General features: G+C 33.5%; 2 protein-coding genes across 2 annotated transcripts; both read left to right on the top strand.

Moving 5' to 3' along the window:
• Positions 1-1,228: 1,228 nt before the first annotated feature.
• Positions 1,229-8,676, top strand: LOC132723476 (serine/threonine-protein phosphatase 6 regulatory ankyrin repeat subunit A-like). The gene is made up of 6 exons (XM_060708201.1): positions 1,229-1,371; positions 2,095-2,293; positions 3,124-3,285; positions 3,617-3,733; positions 5,964-6,062; positions 7,662-8,676. Exons 1-6 carry the CDS (start codon positions 1,321-1,323, stop codon positions 8,126-8,128), a joined length of 1,095 nt encoding a protein of 364 aa, XP_060564184.1. The 5' UTR covers positions 1,229-1,320; the 3' UTR covers positions 8,129-8,676.
• A 2,175-nt stretch (positions 8,677-10,851) lies between these two features.
• Positions 10,852-16,831, top strand: LOC132723492 (filaggrin-2-like). Its single transcript, XM_060708220.1, has 5 exons — positions 10,852-11,425; positions 14,917-14,985; positions 15,449-15,548; positions 15,782-16,523; positions 16,699-16,831. The coding sequence occupies exons 1-5, from the start codon at positions 11,399-11,401 to the stop codon at positions 16,829-16,831; spliced, it is 1,071 nt and encodes a 356-aa protein (XP_060564203.1). The 5' UTR covers positions 10,852-11,398.
• The last annotated feature ends 4,131 nt before the right edge of the window (positions 16,832-20,962 follow it).

Here is a 20,962-nt window from a genome sequence, read left to right as displayed (position 1 = left end):
TTACATGTGTATATGACATTTTCCTCTTCATATTTTACATTGAACCATTCATCAAAACCATGAACCTGCAAATATATTCATCATGAATCTGAATTAAAAACCTATGTATATATTATGTTTTTCCACAAAATATGAGAATTTGTTAGGACAGGGACTTCATTTGCTTTGTAAACTAAACTTAAAACATCATTTTTCAATTCTGTAACAGTCTTTTTCCTTCTACAACTGTATTGAAATTTAAATCTCCCAACTTAAAAAACATCTGTTCTGAATCATAACTGAAATTATTTGCCTTTTTTGGTCTATTCTGACTCATTGTCTTTCTTCACTTTGCCAAAGACCATAAAACATAATGTCATAATCCTCATTTTTGATTTTTTTCAAGTTTTTCAACTCTTTTTCTTTCTAGTTCGTCATTTTTCCTAATTTCTTCTTTCTGTTTTTCAATCCTCCTTTCATCCAGCATCATTTCCTTAAACTGTTGCCTTTCCAAAGTGACCCCTCAGAGTGCTTAGTAACACAGTTTTATAATGTCATGTATTGTCTTAATCTTTCAACCATTCATCCGTTTTATTCATTGAAAATGTTATATGCGACTTAAAAGCTAAAGTTTTAACATTTGGTTCGAATGATAATATCTGGTCTAAATATGAAAAAAACTCTTTCAGGAAATTTATTGTGTTTATCAGCACTGCATACTTCATTTCTCATGAATGCCACCTGGCACCAGGTAAATGATCCTTATACTGTTTTGTGATCAATGCAACCATCAGAATTATTTGAACATGCACACCTTTGTCACATTCATATACTATGTCTTTTTTCACAATGACATTTTCAAAAATTCTTATATTTCCTTTAATAAAATCAACTAAATTTAAACTGTACAGTAGTCTTGCAATAATCATTTTCAGAAATCTTTTATTGAGACATTGTAATTCCTTTTGATTCAATAGCATGCCAAAGAGGTGTAGTTATATAGTATAACCAGAGAGATACCGGTACATGTTATCTATGTCTCTGCTTTAAGTACCGGTAGGAGGTTTTTATGTCAATTCTGCACGAATGGAGTTGGAGTCTTGGAAAATCTATAAGTTAGTCTGACCTGTGACGTCATTTTACTTTCTGCTATACATGGTGCATAAGATAAATATATCCATATTACAAATATTTCCCTAATATTTATATATAGAACTTTTTAACTGTTTGACAACTTAGAGTTTGTGTCGCAGACATGAATTTTTTGTGCAAAAATATGAATATAAAGTAATTACTCAACAGTTTAGTTTATGCATCAGGCTAACAACAACAACAACTGACATGTCAAGAAAATTTAAGCAACAACAGAAACATTTCTATCAGGAAATTGAAGTATAATTATATATATCTTGTCTTGAATAGTCAAGCACTATAACTAGTGGAAACAACTTGTTTCGTATTTTTCTTAAATATACTGTAGTTTCTAATGATTTAATAAATCTCATACATTTTCGCGAAAGAGTGTCTTATATTCAGATAGTCAAATTTAGGATAAGGATTCAAATGACCCTTTTGATTTTCACATAGACTTATTGCCATAATTTAATGATGGTTAGATTTGGGGAAACTCAGCAGTAACGTTTTACCATTTTAATTAGATACTTTCAAATTACTCTTGTGTGTAATATGGCCAGGTATATGGTGATTGGTCACCTGGCCACTTAAACAATTTGCCTGCTGGTGGCAACTGATGTGAGTTGTGACCCATGCAGACCAAAATCAGCCTGTTCATCTGCACTGTTTGCCATTCAGTCAGTATATATACTGAAATTTTGCCTATTATTTTATCAATAACTGTAAGGTATACAAATTTATATCTAGTGTGTATATAGCCGTGAACGGTTTGACCTACATGTATTTAAGTTTTTACAGACTTTTTTTTCAGACTGTCACACAATTGAAAAAGTCATCTCCTGTCCAAAATTATCTTATTGTCTCTTTGACAGGTCTAATTACATGTAGTTGGACTAATCTGGTGTGGTAAAGGTTAAAATAATAATTTTTATTCCTGCATTTGATAATTTTGGACGTATTTAAGAATTTTTTTATTTTCAGGATGAGGTAGAAGAGCATGGTTGTTACAATGAAACAAATGAAATCTTTAACAGAGACAAAGATAAGCTGTTTAATTGTGTGAACATGAAGAATTTATCTCAGTTACAGCGCTTCTTAGATCATGGTTTGAACATCAACATAACAAATGTCAACAAGCAATCACCTTTGCACATAGCTGCTGGTCACAGCCCCTGTGAAGGTTATATGTTTGTACTTTTAAAGCTTGAACAGTTTTTAGCTCCCCTAACCTAAAGCTTCCATTGATAGAATGATATGGTATAATAATATTATGTCATCACCAACATGTGTACTGAAATCATGAAAACTAGTAAGTTTGAAAGTGATGATAAATTGATATTTTGGTGTATTTGTTAACCGATATCAGATATCTATATTTCTTCGATCTGAACCAATGACAGCTCTACCCTGAGCAAATTGTGTTCAGTTTCATTTATCATTTAATTTGAACTACACATGCACAGATTTTGTATTATAAGCAGATTTGATATCTAAGAATATTTTTATGTGTATAAGTTTTTTTTCCATTTGTTGCAACTGTTTGGTCAGATTTTGATGAAAGTTTGCATGAATGTATATATTTATAATGAATTTAGGCTAATCAAATGATGCAAAGTCCACCCGTAGTTATCCATTTATGAAATTCTTCAGTTATGGCACTTAGCTACGTAAATAAAGACATTTTTTTTAAAGGAAAATTTCTACATTTTGTTGTTGGTTAGATCGAAACTCAGCAGGAGTGTATAATTATGAAAATAAAGAAATAAAAGAATTTGAAAATCTAATTGTGCAATTATTAAGTTATCTTTCTCTGTAACAATAAGGAAAATTTTAATTGCTTGATTTCAAAAGATCTTGGCATCAATTTGTATTTATATTTAAATTTCATGAAAGAGACACAATGGCTGTTTGTAATCATTTTTGCTGTATGAATTGAGTTTATTATGTTTGTCAGTCAACATGTTGATGGTTATACTAACATTGATTATGATTCTTCACTTTTTGATTTAGTGAATAAAGAAATCCTGTACATATTGATCAGTTTTGGATGTGCTGTGGATACTCAGGACAGGTTCGGGGAGACAGCATTACATGTGGCTGCTAATAAATCAGCACAAAATGTACAGATGTTACTAGATGCTGGCAGTCCTGTGAATATACAAGATAATGCAGGTATACTAGTGTTATAGTTAAATGAATGTAAATTATGTATAGTTAAAGTTTGTTCGCTCAAACTCAAGATTGGTCGAATACCTCCCTTTGTTTGCTTTGATGTAATCAACCAGTCCTGGCAAAATCCAGGGGTAAGGGAATGATATTTTTCTATGCTCTAGTCGACTCTTTCATTTATGTAACTCATGCCATTGTTCATTAAATGATAATCTCAGTGATATTTTCTTCTATGGTCTCATTGCACATATGGTTATGTTAAGTTATTTTTTTTAAGTTTAATCTTTTATTCTTTGTAAGTTTATATACTTAATTTTGTTTTATCATTTTGCAGGGAGGACACCATTAATGATAGCCTGTCGTAGTGAGTCACCAGAGCTGTTGAATATTGTACAATTCTTATTGGATAGGGGAGCTAACCCAGCTATAAAAGACACTAGTGACCAAACTGGTATTTGCAGAAAAATTCTCTTTTTGAAAGTTTTCATTTAATTTTTTTATCCTCTACGGAAGATATTGAAATGGCTTAGCCTGTACATCAGTCTGTCCGTATCTTAGAATTGGTATTACATATTTTAATGAAAATTGCAAGAATGTATATGTGAATAAAAGTAATGAGGCTTACAAATGCAATCATTATCAGTTAATGTATTTCTGAGTTATAGCCCTTTATAAATTCAGAAAAAGCATTTTTTTTTAAAACAAAAACAATTTCTATCCTTAGCCTTATTTTACAAGTGGTTGGATACTTGTGAATTGTCATGAAAGTCAGCATGAATTTATATGATATTAAAAGAAAACAGAAAAAAAAACAACCAAAAAACGTTGCTCATCAAATACTATCACTTAAATTTCTTTTAAAAATTGTCAGAATATTGCATCAAATTCTGATAAAAAGTCCCAGTAAGTTCAGCTATTAAATTTGTTAAAGTATTTAATTTTCCTAAACTGTTTATAAATCTCTGACAACACCAGCAATAACTTGTGACTGAATTCATGCTGCTGATTTACTAGCAGCCACATCATGATTTATTATGCCCCCACTTCAAAGAAGAGGGGGTATATTGCATTGCATTTGTCGGTCCATTGGTCCGTAGACCAAATGGTTTCCGAGTGATAACTAAAGAAAGCTTAGGCCTAGGAACTTCAAACTTGGTATGGTGATTGGTCATGACCAGTAGATGACCCCTATTGATTTTGGGGTCAATGGGTCAAAGGTCAAGGTCACATTGACCTTGTAAGTAAAAACGGTTTCCGATCAATAACTAAAGAACGCTTAGGCCTAGGAACTTCAAACTTGGTATGGTGATTGGTCATGACCAGCAGATGACCCCTATTGATTTTGGGGTCAAGGGGTCAAAGGTCAAGGTCACATTGACCTTGTAGGTAAAAACGGTTTCCGATCAATAACTAAAGAACGCTTAGGCCTAGGAACTTCAAACTTGGTATGGTGATTGGTCATGACCAGCAGATGACCCCTATTGATGTTGGGGTCAAGGGGTGGAAGGTCAAGGTCACATTGACCTTGTAGGTAAAAACGGTTTCCGATCAATAACTAAAGAACAGTAAGGCCTAGGAACTTCAAATTTGGTATGGTGATTGGTCATGACCAGCAGATGACCCCTATTGATTTTGGGGTCAAGGGGTCAAAGGTCAAGGTCACATTGACCTTGTAGGTAAAAACAGTTTCCGATCAATAACTAAAGAACGCTTAGGCCTAGGAACTTCAAACTTGGTATGGTGATTGGTCATGACCAGCAGATGACCCCTATTGATTTTGGGGTCAAGGGGTCAAAGGTCAAGGTCACATTGACCTTGTAGGTAAAAACGGTTTCCGATCAATAACTAAAGAACGCTTAGGCCTAGGAACTTCAAACTTGGTATGGTGATTGGTCATGACCAGCAGATGACCTCTATTGATTTTGGGGTCAAGGGGTCAAAGGTCAAGGTCACATTGACCTTGTAGGTAAAAACGGTTTCCGATCAATAACTAAAGAACGCTTAGGCCTAGGAACTTCAAACTTGGTATGGTGATTGGTCATGACCAGCAGATGACCCCTATTGATTTTGGGGTCAAGGGGTCAAAGGTCAAGGTCACATTGACCTTGTAGGTAAAAACTGTTTCCGATCAATAACTAAAGAACGCTTAGGCCTAGGAACTTCAAACTTGGTATGATGATTGGTCATGACCAGTAGATGACCCCTATTGATTTTGGGGTCAAGGGGTCAATGTCATATTGACCTTGTATTTAATGATGGTTTCTGACCAATAACTCAACAACTCGAGTTGCCTTGGTTGATATTTTTATATTAAACTAAAAATGCTTTTGGTATACACATTTGAAGGTCTTATGTAATATAACAACTTGGCTGTCATTAATGAGGCCTACATGATTCATAAAATTTATGCAAGATTTGTAATAACTTAAATTGCTGCACACAACTTATGGGGTCACAATAATTATTACCTTGTGACTAGTCATGACCAGTAGATACTAGATAACCCTTATTAATTGTTTGTTCACTGGGTCAGAAGTCATGCATAATAACTTGATAACATGACTAATTGGCTGCTGATAGGGGGCATACATGTTTTACAAACATATCTTGTTTAAGTTTATATTTATCTCTGTGCAATATTAAAGCTCTGTGATAAAGTTTTATAAATCTTAATATTTCAGCATTACATGGTGCCTGTAGTAACAGTCATGATAGGAGGGCACAGTTAATCTACATGCTACTCAATGCAGGTGCTGATGCTAATGTACCTGATCTTCTAGGTATGTATATTGTTCAATTTGAAGTCCTGCAATCTTGTTTTCAGACAGTCTAATATAGGGAGAAACAAACCAGGTCATAACCTTTTGCCTGTATTGACATTGTATGTGGTAGTTTTGTTTCTGCACCAAATGGCAGGAAACATGTCCAGATCTCAGTGTTTGAGCCGATGCTAGGACTTTTGCCCTCTTGGACATTTGCCACCTCTTTTTGCTGAGGGTATGAAAGTCCAAAAGGTTCTGTTTCCCGCAATTGGAGGGGTCTTGGTAACATCTAAATTTCTTACATAAATGAGCTGGGACACTTTAAACAGAAATATATGCAAAGATATTTAAGAAATATACTTTGAAATAAATTGAAAATGTATTTTTATGTTTTTCTTATCCCGATTTGAGTAAAAAGCGTTTAAACGCTTTTCATTTTGGGTAATTTTTTTTACAATTTGAATAATTATTCTGGAAAAACGAAGTGCGCGAATGATCTGAAATTTTGCACAAAGATTAGTGGTCTAAACCTACATCAAATGGTACATTTACCTTGAAAAATATTTTCAGTCCCATCAGGTCAAAAAACCTCTGTGGAGTCCCTTTAAAAGCAATAAATATTTGAAATGTATGTGAATTATGATAAAAAAAAAAGGCAGATCTATAAAAGATTTTCTAGATTTATTCGATTTTGAGATGAATGTTGTTAAAAACTTTCAGTTTCCATGTTTATTTCATCCAATCCTCTGATTAATTAATTTGATTAATATTTTTCTAAACCAACCTGTCAAAAAGTGGTGGGGGCCTTAGTCTGACAATTAATTTCTTGGGAGGGCTTTTGTCCTTGTCATTCTTGTATGGTAGGGCTTTTATCCATTTTCCCTCAAAATATAAACAAGGGCATTTGAGGATATTACTTTTTTGAAAGTTATGAAAAATGTGGTAGGAGTTGTTTAAGTCCATCCATGAATGAACCTATCCACCAACTGTCTTTAATGAATATCTTGTAAAAATTAGTATAATATCACGTACATTTTGTTGAAGTTGGAAACAATTTTCAGTATTAGAAAAAAAAAATCACCAACATCAAACCTTCAAAGTTGTTAAGAAAATCATATACATTACAAATTTTAGCAACTGCAGGGAAAACTTTAAAAATCTACCGGTCAAAATCTTTTGGTCAGATTTTGTAATATTTCACAAAAAATGATTCTTTTTATAGGTTACATAGATTTACATGATAAATATGTCTAAAAAAATCTTCTTAGAAGTTACAATGCCCAGAAGAAAATGCCTGTTTACCAGCTAATGATGCTAAAAAATGGATGAAATTGTACATGTACTTTAAAAAAATTCCAACTGTAAACACTATAAAATTTAAGCAAAATAATACAAATGTACTTTTATAATATCACTGGACACCATTTTGATTTAAGGGTCACTTTTGTAACATAGACAGATGGAAGAAAAGCTTTCAAAACATCTTCTTTTAAAGATATTGAGTAGTTAGGTATCTTTTATGGACCTTAACCATTTCATTGCATATGTTTAGATTACCTTCTTAAATAATTTTACTGTTTGTTTCTTGACATAATGAACTATTTGGAAAATTTTCAGGTTGTACTCCAGCAGAAATGATCTTAGACTCTCCCAGTATCAATAAATGCCCATCTTATACACCTGATGATGCCATTATTAACGTTAAACCTCTGGTTTGCGGTGGAGCCAAATTTCTAGATAACCAAAAAGTCACAACAAGATTTACACATTATTATGGTGTGTTTTCACCAGATAGACAAAGAATAACTGTCTTGCAACATTTGATAGATATATGTTCTCCAGTTTGTAGAATATCCTGCCTTCGTGACCTTAAACATTATATTGAGCATTTAGAACATCAGACTGGTGATACAAATAAAATCTTAGACACTCTGAAGAAGAAACTACAAACAGTAAGGACATTGAAAGAAACTTGTAGAATTGTTGTCAGAGATTCTCTACAGGGTAGAATATTTGTGAACACAGATAAACTTAACCTACCTGATCACTTACAGAAGTTTCTTCATTATAGTGAATGTTTATGACTAGTTGATGTTACATCATGTTGACAGCCAGGAGATGAATATGTCTGGAGAACGACATTTGACCTGTCAATCAATGTGTCAAATGTCACACATTTCCTGTGAAACAAACATCTTAATTTCGTCATCTCAATTAGGGTAGCTGTTATAACATAAATATTTATTATCTTCTAATAACAATGGAAAGTATTGTTTTATGTTTCAATTTATGACCGTTTATGCATGCAAGTTGTGATCATGGTAGAATATATAATTGTAACTGAAGAAAAAAATTTTGAAGTCAGACTCTTCCTTATTTCACATTTTTTATTTTCTGAATGAACTTGAATAGAACATCACATGTTATGAATAATAAGTAGTATAAGCCTAAATGACATAAATCGACTTGCATACATATTTAGTATCATTCAGTGAATTACTGAATTCAAAATTTATAGGTCACCTTTTTGGTTGATAGTTACATTAAAGGACATGAATGGTGAGATGTCCGGGGTCCATCTCTTAGTGCCAGAAAGGGCAGATGGAACCTCATTAAGCCTAAAATACATACATACATACCTAAATGGGTGTACGGACATAATCCCCTTCATGTATTTTTGTATATCTGGACATAATCCCCTCCATGGGTGGACATAATCCCCTTCATGTGTGAAATTTTGAAGTGGACAAAATCCCCTTCATAAAATTGCTACCTAGGACAAAATCCCCCTCGGAGGAATTTTCGGTTTATAAAGTGGGTATGAGAGCGACATACTGCATTATGCTGTGTGGTAAATATCTTAATGTATAAAAAATAAGTAGAAATTACATTATTTCAACAGAAAAGCACATTCAATTAGCACATTTTAATCACATTAAAATTTCTTTGTTAGCATTCATAACAATCAATCAAGTAGTTCAGTGATCTTGGTTTGATTAAATTATCACTCTTTCATCAATAGAAATTGTAACAATGGATAGTATTTATCAATTAGAATTATCAACTTATAAAATCAATGAAACAATTATTGGCTAATAAAAATGTTTTTCATACTTATCAATTTAAAATAATTAAAGAAATTGCCTAATCAAATATGTGTTTATAATGCAGTTGATAATTTACAAGAACTTTAATGAAAACTTCTAAACTAAATAAAGGTTAACTATTGATACATAATTATAAATAAAAAAACAAAAGTTCATTATTCATCGATTTTTAGGGAGTATAGTAATACATTATTCATCAATTTTTATGGAGCATAATAATACATTAGAAACCTATGAAACAAGGGGATTTTGTCCGGGTAGTGAAGGGGATTTTGTCCAGCCTTGCAAAAACATGAAGGGGATTATGTCCACCCCTGAAGGGGATTTTGTCCGGATAGGCGAAGGGGATTTTGTCCGAAGGGGATTATGTCTGACATTCACCTAAATGACATCGGTATAATCTTAGATTATTAATCTAGGAGGGTCAAGCCAAAGGGTTTATATAAATTCTACAGCAACTTACTTTGAAATTTTGTGATAATGCAAATTCTTATTATCTACTTTTTGAAAAACAATAAAGAAACAATGAGAAGAAATTGATATTTCCTTCTTTTTAATTTTTTTTCTTCATTTTTTTCGATACTATCTTTTTTCAGTCCTCCATCACAGGGAACTATGAGTAAACACAAGTATCTTGGAACAAATGTAATGATTGCATGTTTAAATCTGAACCATAGCACTAATGTCAATAATTAAAGGTTGTTTGGTTTGCATATATTGACATGATATTGCACCTTACTGGTTTCCAGCTTCACTGGTGGAGGAAGGCAATTGTAGGACAAAAGCCCTGTAGACAAAAGCCCACAAGACAATAGCTTACTAGGACAATAGTCCACTATGACAAAAGCCCATTATTATTATTATTATTATTATTATTGTACATACATTTTTTCATTTTGAAAATTAATTTATCTGAACTTCAAGTTTCACTTATAGTCAAATTTGATATTTTTAACTGGTAAAATGTTGTAATATTATATTTTATATTTTCGAAAGCAATGAAAATTGTCAAATATTTTACTCTATATGTAATGCACTCAAGAAAATGTTACATCAATATAAAGGAAGTATTAAGGAAGACAGACACATGTCAAAACCCAATACCTCAAAATTTAAATTAATATCACATACTTTCTCAGATAAATTAATTTTCAAAATGAAAAATGTATGAACAATAACAATTGTTATATTTTTTATAAGAATTTTGATATATTGTCCTCCCTGCCAAAGTGAGCACTCGGCCATTGTCCTGTTGAATATTGTCCAGTGGGCCATTCTTCTGTTGAATGATGTCCAGTGGGCTTTTGCTCATTCCCCAAGGAAGGCTTCGGGTGACCCTCTGTGTATTATTTCAGACACCTACGGGCACCAGAACCACTGATGTTAGCTGGATAGCTCCCTCACAGAAATCATACATTTACTCCCTCAGACAATTGCCCCTGTTTGTCAAGGTGGACTTTTGTCCCCTCGTCTGTTTTGATGACGTTGAATTGAATTAGCAGCATGAAAACAGTATTATAGAATTTACTTTGCTTGTTTTAAAAGATGTTAATAGAAACATTTTTAACAAAGCAGAGAAAGGGGGTCATCTGCGTAACTCAAAAATGTGTTTGGTGACTCCCAATTTTTTTTGCTCTAATTGTTCTATTATCATATTCTAAGATCATGCAAAATTTAAATAAATTCACTTGTACAGTTTTCATTCTGCTTATATGTCTGTACTGTAGCATTCACCTTCAATAACCAAATATTTCTGTCATTAAAAAAAGTTTATATATGCTGTAATAATAGGAAACTATATTTTTTCAATATAAGGGTGTGCGTATTTTTGTAGACAGAATAAATGGAAGTCACGATATATATTTCTGCATAAATTACCAGAGGCAATTTATTTCCTACTTCAAGGGTACATGATTGACAAGGGACAAATTTATAGACAAACACTAATTAAGGATGTATGACACATTTCATGGTTTATCATATACTGCAATGTGATTGGATGCTCGATTTGAAAATTTCTAAATGACTAAATGTGATGACAAGGAAACTCCCAATTAGTCAGTTAATAACTTAATGATAAAACTGAATGGACACAATTTTACTGTCATTTTGTATAATATACACATGTGCTCTTTTCCTGTGATTGGTATTTAAAAAGCACACTTTTTATCTATTTCTATAAACTATTTATATAAATTGTTTTAAGGACTTAATAAACTTGATCAAGTTGTTAAGTAGAGAAAAATAATGTGGATATCTATATCAGTTCTTATGGTATGTATCACTTATGTTACTTTTATTATGTTACTTTTGTATAAAAATATAATTCGTTTAAAATTAATTGTATGTTTTGTGAATAACTACTTTGTAATGCTCATACCTGTAATATTGTTTTTGTTCTTTCATTCTTTTTCCTATTGAAGGAATATAGAGAGCTATTATACTCGCCCAGGCATTGGTGTCACATTTAAGTTTTTGCACTGAAGTTGGTACATGTATTTCCAAAAGTACTAAAGAGAAAGGCTTGAAACAAATCACAAACTTAAATAAGAGCATAGAAGGTCACTGGCTAAGGTTCATAACTCTTATATGATTTTGACTGAATAATGGTCCTTTTTCAACTTAGAAAATTCTACATTATCCAGGCTCTTGTTTTACTATCAGGAACTGAGAATAGTTGAGCATGCTGTCCAACTGACAGCTCTTGTTTTTTATGCCCCCACAGAGTGGGAGCATATAGCGTTGCACTTGTCCGTCCGAGTGTCAGTCCGTCAGTCCGTCCGTCAGTCCGTCCGTACGTCCCGAAATCTTATGAACGCAACTCCTCTTAAACCGGATGGCAGATTTTGCTTAAACTTACAGGGATGAACAACCTTAATGTGTAGATGGTAGTAAAGGAAGGAATTTTTGCTGCGACCAAATTTAACAGAATTATGGCCCTTTGTTGATTTTTTCACTAGATACTATGAAGAAATTTTGTGAACGCAACTCCTCTTAAACCGCATGGCAGATTTTGCTCAAACTTACAGGGATGAACAACCTTAATGTGTAGATGGTAGTAAAGGAAGGAATTTTTGCTGCGACCAAATTTAAACAGAATTATGGCCCTTTGTTGATTTTTTCACTATATACTATGTAGAAATTTTGTGAATGCAACTCCTCTTAAACCGCATGGCAGATTTTGCTTAAACTTACAGGGATGAACAACCTTAAGGTGAAGATGGTAGTAAAGGAAGGAATTTTTGCTGCGACCAACTTTACAGAATTATGGCCCTTTGTTGATTTTTTCACTATATACTATATAGAAATTTTGTGAATGCAACTCCTCTTAAACCGGATGGCAGATTTTTGCTTAAACTTCCAAGGATGAACAACCTTTATGTGTAGATGGCAGTAAAGGAAGGAATTTTCGCTGCAACCAAATTTAACAGAATTATGGCCCTTTGTTGTTTTTTTCATTATATACTATGTAAAAATTTTGTGATTGCAACTCCTCTTAAACCGGATGGCAGATTTTGCTTAAACTTCCAGGGATTAACAACCTTAATGTGTAGATGGTAGTAAAGGAAGGAATTTTTGCTGCGACCAAGTTTAACAGAATTATGGCCCTTTGTTGATTTTTAGTTTTCAACTTGTGGCACATGTAGTCCAAAAAATATTTGACCTAGAGTCATAAGATTGACAGAACAGTGGTGTGTGGGGGCATCCGTGTCCTATGGACACATTTCTAGTTTCTTCCAAGTTTTAGCTCAACTGTTTACAAGGTGCTCATGTGAGTTTGAATCAATGGCTGTCCATCTGTCTGCCCACACTTTGCGCAATATTAGTTTTTCTTGTTTTGATTTGAACCAAATTTGCACAGACCATGTATCATCAGTAGAACATGGAATATTGCCATTGTATTTTTGATTGGTAACAGACTAGCATAGGCTTTTTTCACTAGCAGATCTTGGATTCTGTAAAGATTAAGGCCAATCTCATGAATTACAGAGTTGTGACCCCTTAAAGGGCCTAAATAAGCATATTTTACATGATAGCAATTTTTGTTTTGATTGCACAAACCTTATGATAGTAGTTAGCCATTGTTTCTTTCTTTTATCAAACATAACATAATTGTGGACTCTTAAAGGACCCAATTGATGCTAAACATAGGAGTACATGTATTTATGAAATCCTTGAATTTTGTTTCTCCAACAGTTTTCATATTTGGATGGTCTACAGAGTTCTTTGAAAGCATGGCCATACTTTTAGTAATTCCCATGCCAAGGGATCACTTCTTTTACATAGAATTGTACTGTTAAAATCTTGAAGAATAGGGAGAGCTATTGTATTCGCCCAGGCATTGGTGGCACACTTTTGTATGCAAGTTGTCATCTCCAAAACTACTGAAGGGAATGGGTTGAAACTTTACATACTTTTTTGAGAGTATAATAGGGAGTTCAAGTTCCAGAATTGTTAACATGAATTTTGACAGAATTATGGTGATTTTGAACTTAGTCAATTCTTCATTATCCTGACTCTTGTTTGACTATCAAGCACTGAGAATAGTTGAGCACCTTTTGGTCTCTTTAAGCTATTCACACAAGAAGGTTGTTTGTGGAAAAATAGTGGAAATTTCTATACTTGGAACTTCAACCTGTGGCCTGTATTTGAATAACTAAGCTATTACACGTTTTTTTGAGATTCACTATGATTTTGCATGTGGCTTTGGACTGTGATATTGAATAAAACTTTAATATGACCCAGTAACCAACTTCAGCATTATAGAAGTTAACATAGTGTAGCAACAGTTGTCAAGTGAGCAGTTTCTAGGGTCATGATCACTACATGATGATGACCTTCTTGTGATAGGTTTATACACAACTCTTAGCCCTCCACAAACAGACAAAAACAACCTGATGCCAAAAAGCGTATAATGCTGAATTATAATTTGAGTGCTGTATGTTGTTAAAGACAGTTAATGTATTCCTAGGGATGAATTTTGTGAGCTTTTGCATCCATTGCAATTACTTTTGTTCAAAGATATGGCATTATGTATGTACTAGTAACTGTAGTGGAGATGTAAATTGTAACATAGTACATGTATTTCACTGTGTTTGCATGTCCTTATTAAACATTAAGCAAACAGACAAAATGTGAAAACAAAAATGTGAAAACAAAATTTTCACTGTCAATGACATTTTACCAAGGGTGAAAACACCTATATTAAGTGAATTATAAATTTCCATACTTCAAGGTAATATTGTTCCCATGTACATGTATCAATACAATACTGACAAAGGAGGGAGTGGGGATGGGGGTATTTGTGTCAGGACAGAGATAGTCACTTCACCCGATCTTTTTAGCTGTTGAAGTCTTCAATTATTTCTGATAAGGGCCTATTACATATAGATGATACAGATGGTTATCTTAAGACAATAATCTATAAGGATTTGTTTGGGGTTAAATTGACTTTATTCAGCAACATGCCGTGTAATTTAAGCTAATGTGCTTGGGAAGAGTGAAGATATTTTGATACAAATATAATATATATATGGCGGTTTTTGAGTGTAGTTATTTTGATGCATTACAATATTATTATTGCCCTCCAGAAGTCTAGTGTTTAAAGGTTATGTTAGGGGGAAATTTTTTTTTTGATACAGCAATTATAGGGGTTAGAGATTTTAATGATGCTGTGTTTGGAGTGTAATAGAGGAATGCTATTATTTTGATATATAAGTACCGAGTGTATTGTCATTTTCATGCAGCAGTTTATTATGTTACAGGTGGTGTTAGGGATATGTGACAGTTTCCATCTACAAAATCAACCAATGGTCAGAAGATCAGTGTGTAGAGTAAGTCAACTTTTCTTATAGCATGATTGAAGTTGTTTTATGCCTCCAAAGACCTGTCCATCTGTCTGTCTGAAATTGTGTCCACATCATAACCTTGTAATTTGTTTGCCACCAACATTCATCATTGTCAAGAACGATATGCAGGATTCAGATCTGAAAATGAAAGGAATCAATGGCCATTTTTAAAATCTAAAGACCAATTCTATGTCTGGTTCATTATTCTTGTTAATCCTTGAAGGATTTCTTTTAACATTATTTGTGTCATGCATGTATCTTCACTACCGTTATCTGTGACCTTACACCACTTGTTTTGTCAAGCATATAAGCTTTGCCTGCATATTCCACCTTTATGAACCATCTTGATTAAATAGATATACTTGTTATGCCCACTTCTGCATGATATTAAAAATTAGTTGTGACAATAATAGTTATTAAAAGCTTTGAATATTGTGACTATTTATAGGGTGCTCCACCATGCTGTCCAGGCCATGTGTGTAGAGCCTATCAGAGATTTGATGCATCAAGGCCTGTAGCTGTTTGTGCAAGAAGCGTAGAAAGTAGACGTAAGTAATGAGTTATCATATTCACAGACCAGTTATCAATAGGATGAAGTTAACATCTTAGATTTTAAAAGCTTTTTCTATAGGACATTACTAATATAGAATCAGTACCTCTATAAATTCCATTAAGCTATTAAAATCTTGTTCTATTTTAATGTATTAAAGAATGTATATAAAGAATTTTGGTAGCTGCTTAATATAGCATAATCATCAAAACATCTTTTCTGTTTATATAGCTCTTTATGCACCTGGATCACAGGCACAACAAAGAGTTTGTGGACTTGGCTCCCGATCTTTGCCTGGGGGAATGGGTTCCGTACCCCCAACATCACAACGGGCTTCTAGGGGACTTCCGCAATTTAGAGGAAGCAGGACGCGAGGTTTGGATGTCAGTTCTCTAATTGGCCAGCCTCAAACTGGAATAAGACAGGGTATTGGAAGAGAGGGAAGTAGATTTGGACCATCCTCCCGTTTACAATGGGATCAAATGAGAACACAGCTCCCACAAAGGTTTCAAAGGCCATCATTGCAAATGCCTGGACAAAATGTTCGTCGTCAAGGTCAAATGGGATTTCCAGACTTCCCTCCCATGCCATCCTTTGGAGATCAATCCTCTCAGACAGACTCTTTTACATCTAGACTTAGTCCTGAACAAGGCTTAGGTCAATCATCCTCATTTCCTACATCCCTTGGACAGGGTCAAAGGTCATTTGGTAGAATTGATGAACAAAGATTTGATGTTGGTATGTCAGGAAGAGGTCAAGGTCAGCAAGATTTTTTAGGTCAGTTTTCATCAGGACAAATACGCCAGCCAGCTGATACTGGTTTTGAACAAGGTCAATCATTTGGTAGTCAATCATTTGGAGATCAGTCATTTCGTCAATCTGGTGGCAGTGATTCATTAGGAGGGCTGTCATTTGGAGGTGGGCAGTCATTCAGTGGAGGCCCTTCAGCAGAAAGAAAGGGAAAGGGCATTTGGTGGAGGGCAAGGCCCTTTTTGGTAGGGGAAATTTTTTTAGCAGGGGGCATTTTTTAGTGGGGACAACCTTTTTTCGGGGGGGAAAACCCAGCCCTTTTGGAGGGGAAACAAAAAACTTTTGGTGGGGGAAAACAGCCCTTTCGGGGGAAAGCAGAAATTTGGTCAATTGCCCAGTGGGGCTGGTGGAGGTAGTGCTCCACAACCATTCTTGATAGAGCAAGCACCTATATCAGCTACACCTATAGGTGGTAGCCAAGAAAACAACAACAATAATAATGGTTTGTCACAAAGTCAAACAGTTACTTAACAATCACAACAACCTAGACCTTAATGTTAAGCTTTTTTATAGATGAATACAATAAACAATTTAAACTTACAGGTACTGGAACTGTTTAAGTTGACATATCTACATTGCAAGATAGCAACGGACAGGTACATATGTTTGTATCTGTTTCGACGATTTAAAATAAAATCGTTATGTTTAGAATACTGCTCCATTGAGATAGGATGAACCAAGGAGAGTCTAAGATCAGTTCACTACATGTATGATTGTATATTGTTCACTCTAGTGCTGATCTAATTAATACATGTATCATATTTATTTATTTCACATCTTTTCAAAGAAGATGTTTTTACTATTTACGTTTTAGTAAAAATAAATGTTAACAAGCAAAGATTAAGAACCGTCATTTATTAGTTTCCGTCTGGGCAATTGTAAATAAACATTATAACAAGAGGGCCATGATGGCCCTGAGGTCGCTCACCTGTATATAGCCCCCCCCCCCGGCCCAATTTTTACCCAAGGGCTTTTATTTGTTTATTTGAACAGACTTGGTAGACACCCATAAGAAGATGTTTCATGCAAAACATCTAAGTTCTAGCTCATTGGGTTTTTTAAAAGAAGATTTTTTAAGTTTTACTATACACATAGAGTAAAAAACAATGACACCCTCGGGCGGGCCAGTTTTGACCCCTGGGCTTTTATTTGAAACAAACTTTGTAGATATTTACTTAAAGATGTTTGCATGCTTAATATCTAAACTCTAGTTATTTGGGTTTTTCAAAGAAGATTTTTAAGGTTTTGCTATGTATATAAGGAAAATCAATGACCCCCGGGCGGGGCCAGTTTTGACCCCAGGGCTTTTATTTGAACAATACTTGGTAGAACACCCATTAGAACATGTCTCATGCTAAATATCTTAGCTCTAGCTCTTTGGGTTCTTTTAAAAGAAGATTTTTATAATTTTTTACTATATGCATATAAGGAAAATCAATGACCCCTGGGGAGGGGCCAATTTTGGACCCCAGGGGTTTTATTTGAACAAAACTTGGTAGACATTCACTAGAAGATGTTTCATGCCAAATATATAAGCTTTAGCTCTTACAGTTCTTTAAAAGAAGATTTTTTTAAGTTTTTACTATATGCATATAGGGAAAATCAATGACCCCCTGGGGCGGGGCCAATTTTGACCCCAGGGCTTTTATTTGAACAAACTTGGTAGACATTTACTAGAAGATGTTTTATGCCAAATATCTAAGCTCTAGCTCTTACGGTTCTTTAAAAGAAGATTTTTTAAGTTTAAACTATATGCATATAGGGAAAATCAATTACCCCCCAGGGCGGGGCCAATTTTGACCCCAGGGCTTTTATTTGAACAAACTTGGTAGACATTCACTAGAAGATGTTTCATGCCAAATATCTAAGCTCTAGCTCTTTGGGTTCTTTAAAAGAAGATTTTTAAGTTTTACTTTATATGCATATAGGGAAAATCAATGACCCCCTGGGGCGGGGCCAATTTTGACCCCAGGGCTTTTATTTGAACAAACTTGGTAGACACTCACTAGAAGATGTTCCATGCCAAAAATCTTAGCTCTAGCTCTTACAGTTCTTTAAAAGAAAGATCTTTTAAGTTTTTACTATATGCATATAGGGAAAAAATCAATGACCCCCCCGGGGGCGGGGCCAATTTTGACCCCAGGGCTTTTTATTTGAACAAACTTGGTAGACACTCATTAAAAGATGTTTCATGCCAAATATCTAAGCTCTAGCCTCTTAGGGTTGTTTAAAAGAAGATATTTAAAGATTTTTCTTTCGGTTGCCATGGCAACCAGAGTTCTGCATGGAATTAAATTCTTTGAACAATTTTTAAAGGTGACCACCAAAGGAACATTCCTGTGAAGTTTGGATGAAATTGGCTCAGTGGTTTATGAGGAGATGTCATTTAAAGCAAAAGTTTACGGACGGACGGACGGACGACGGACGGACGGACGGACGCCGGACGAAAAGCGATCACAAAAGCTCACCCTGTCACTTTGTGACAGGTGAGCTAAAAATGTAAACATTTTTGTTTACTTTTCTCATATGAATGTAATTGCTTAGTCTTTAGAGTACCGATGTTACATCATTTTTACCCCAAGAAAATGGCTAAAGACACAAATGTTTAAAGTAGCCAGCCCCCAGATTTGTGCATTACCTTCATTTTGAAGAGTTTAAAAAAGTGGCTGCAAATACTTTCAACTGCATTGAAATAGTGGGTCATGGGTTTAAATCCCAGTAGGGTTAAAAAAATTCTTTTGATATCATTTATGTATCTCTTACATTCTTTTTGGAAATAAAAAGAGTTTAATTTTAATTATAGAGTTGTAACTGGTATTTATTGGCTAAAGAAAGCTAAATTTTAAATAAATACATGTATGGTACCTGATATTTTCAAAGAATAATAAATCATTACTATGCAGTAAAAGTAATATTTGACAAGTTTTCGAGAAAATTTAGGCAACAGATCCTCAATTAAGTGGATTTTAGGAACATTTTGAATTAGGTTAAGCAGGAATATGGTCCAATGCATGTTTGATATGGGTTGGGTAGGGTATCATTTTCATACATACTTTAAACATTTCGACAAAAAACATTTTGCTCGGGTTTTTTTCTTTGTTTTTTTAGCTGAATGCTATTACAATGTATTTGTTTTTGTATTTTTTTTACAATAATCAATAGACAAATATTTTTTATAAGGATGATATATATTATTTAGAGTTTCCTTATTTCTGAAAAAAAAAAGCTGATCATGACATTTCCTTAGTCTATAAATGTTTTTTTTCTAAAGCTTGAATTTTTGATTGAAGATTTATTTTAATTGTCTGAAGATGTAGTGATTTAAAGCATTTAGTTAAGAAAATACAGCATAACTAGTTATCAAAACTGTACATTTAACAATTGAATCCATATCTTTGTTATGTTGTATGGATTTTATTTATTTTCAGTTATATTGTTTTCAAAGATTTATTACTTTAATATAACATGTATTTATTGTGTATATTTCATTTTGTATCTTCTGTCACTGGATTAAAATTTAACAAAATTAAAGTTTTTCATTATTTTTCAAAATGCTCTCCACTTTTCTTTGCTATACAAATTCAAAGCTACAATGTAAATACAGCAGAGTTGCAATCTACTTTAGCCGATTTGTGAATATAAATCACTTAGTGAGAAACAGCATCAGAAATAGTTGAAGTCTTGAGTAGGGCTAGCAGTCATCTTCAAGCCAATTTCTTTTCATACATTTCATGGACATTTGTGAACTTAGCAAGCGTAATGACAGCAATATAAACGGGCAACATTTTTTGCTCATCATATTCACTCAGCTAAATATAAAGCTGTTTTACCAGGGAAAACAATCATTGATTGTGGACCTATTGATTACATCAGCTCATATCATTCCTTCGCACACAGGTGGACTTTAATAAAAGTTTATAGACTTTTTTCAGCTATGGTGGTCAGTCTAATATTTCTATTTCAGTCTGCAAAAATAGTGTCCAAAGCTAACACTATGGCAATGTTTCTTAATAATTCATAACAAAAACTGGTTGTTCAACATCATTTTCTGATGTTCCCAAACACTAGACAGTCAACCCAAACCTGAGGACCACTATATTGGCAGACTGATAAAAGGATTGTAAAGAATTACACTGGCAAATTCCAGAAATCAAATATCTTTTATTACATAGAGATAATTTGTATGAAATGTTAGTTTTAGTTTATTATATGAATAAAGTCTACATTCTGATTCATATCAAAATCAAACATGCTCTTTACAGTTGAATAATATGTTTGTGTTGTTATCCCAAAAATGATTTATCTTACCAAAAAATTTCTCATTATTTCTACAATACAGATGTATGTCAAATGGTGTTCCCACAAATTTAAGGTTATAAAAAAAAATCCCCCTGTAAGTTAAAAAAAAATTTAAAATTTTTAAATTTTTTTCAAAAAGGGGGGAAAAAAAAAAACCAAACAAATCTTTGTCTTAATAATTGTTTTTTCAAAAATCTGAAGAATGGGAATATCTAAACATTTCAAATGTAGGTAGCGATAATCATTAACATCATAAAATGTGCAATACAAGTAAATTATACAACACAATAATAAAGGTACATG

The sequence above is a fragment of the Ruditapes philippinarum genome, unplaced genomic scaffold, assembly GCF_026571515.1.
Source record: "Ruditapes philippinarum isolate M1 unplaced genomic scaffold, ASM2657151v2 ctg611_1_1_1_1, whole genome shotgun sequence".
Lineage (NCBI taxonomy): Eukaryota > Metazoa > Mollusca > Bivalvia > Venerida > Veneridae > Ruditapes > Ruditapes philippinarum.
This window is presented reverse-complemented; position numbering and strand designations above follow the sequence as displayed.

Excerpts from the sequence above, each read along its gene's own strand:
- LOC132723492 (XM_060708220.1), top strand. The coding sequence starts at position 11,399 with ATGTGGATATCTATATCAGTTCTTATG. Across the intron at positions 11,426-14,916 it reads TATCTATATCAGTTCTTATG|GTGGTGTTAGGGATATGTGA; the intron begins GTATGTATCACT and ends ATTATGTTACAG. Across the intron at positions 15,549-15,781 it reads AAGAAGCGTAGAAAGTAGAC|CTCTTTATGCACCTGGATCA; the intron begins GTAAGTAATGAG and ends CTGTTTATATAG.
- LOC132723476 (XM_060708201.1), top strand. The coding sequence starts at position 1,321 with ATGTCAAGAAAATTTAAGCAACAACAGAAACATTTCTATCAGGAAATT. Across the intron at positions 2,294-3,123 it reads TGGTCACAGCCCCTGTGAAG|TGAATAAAGAAATCCTGTAC; the intron begins GTTATATGTTTG and ends TTTTTGATTTAG. Across the intron at positions 6,063-7,661 it reads TAATGTACCTGATCTTCTAG|GTTGTACTCCAGCAGAAATG; the intron begins GTATGTATATTG and ends GAAAATTTTCAG.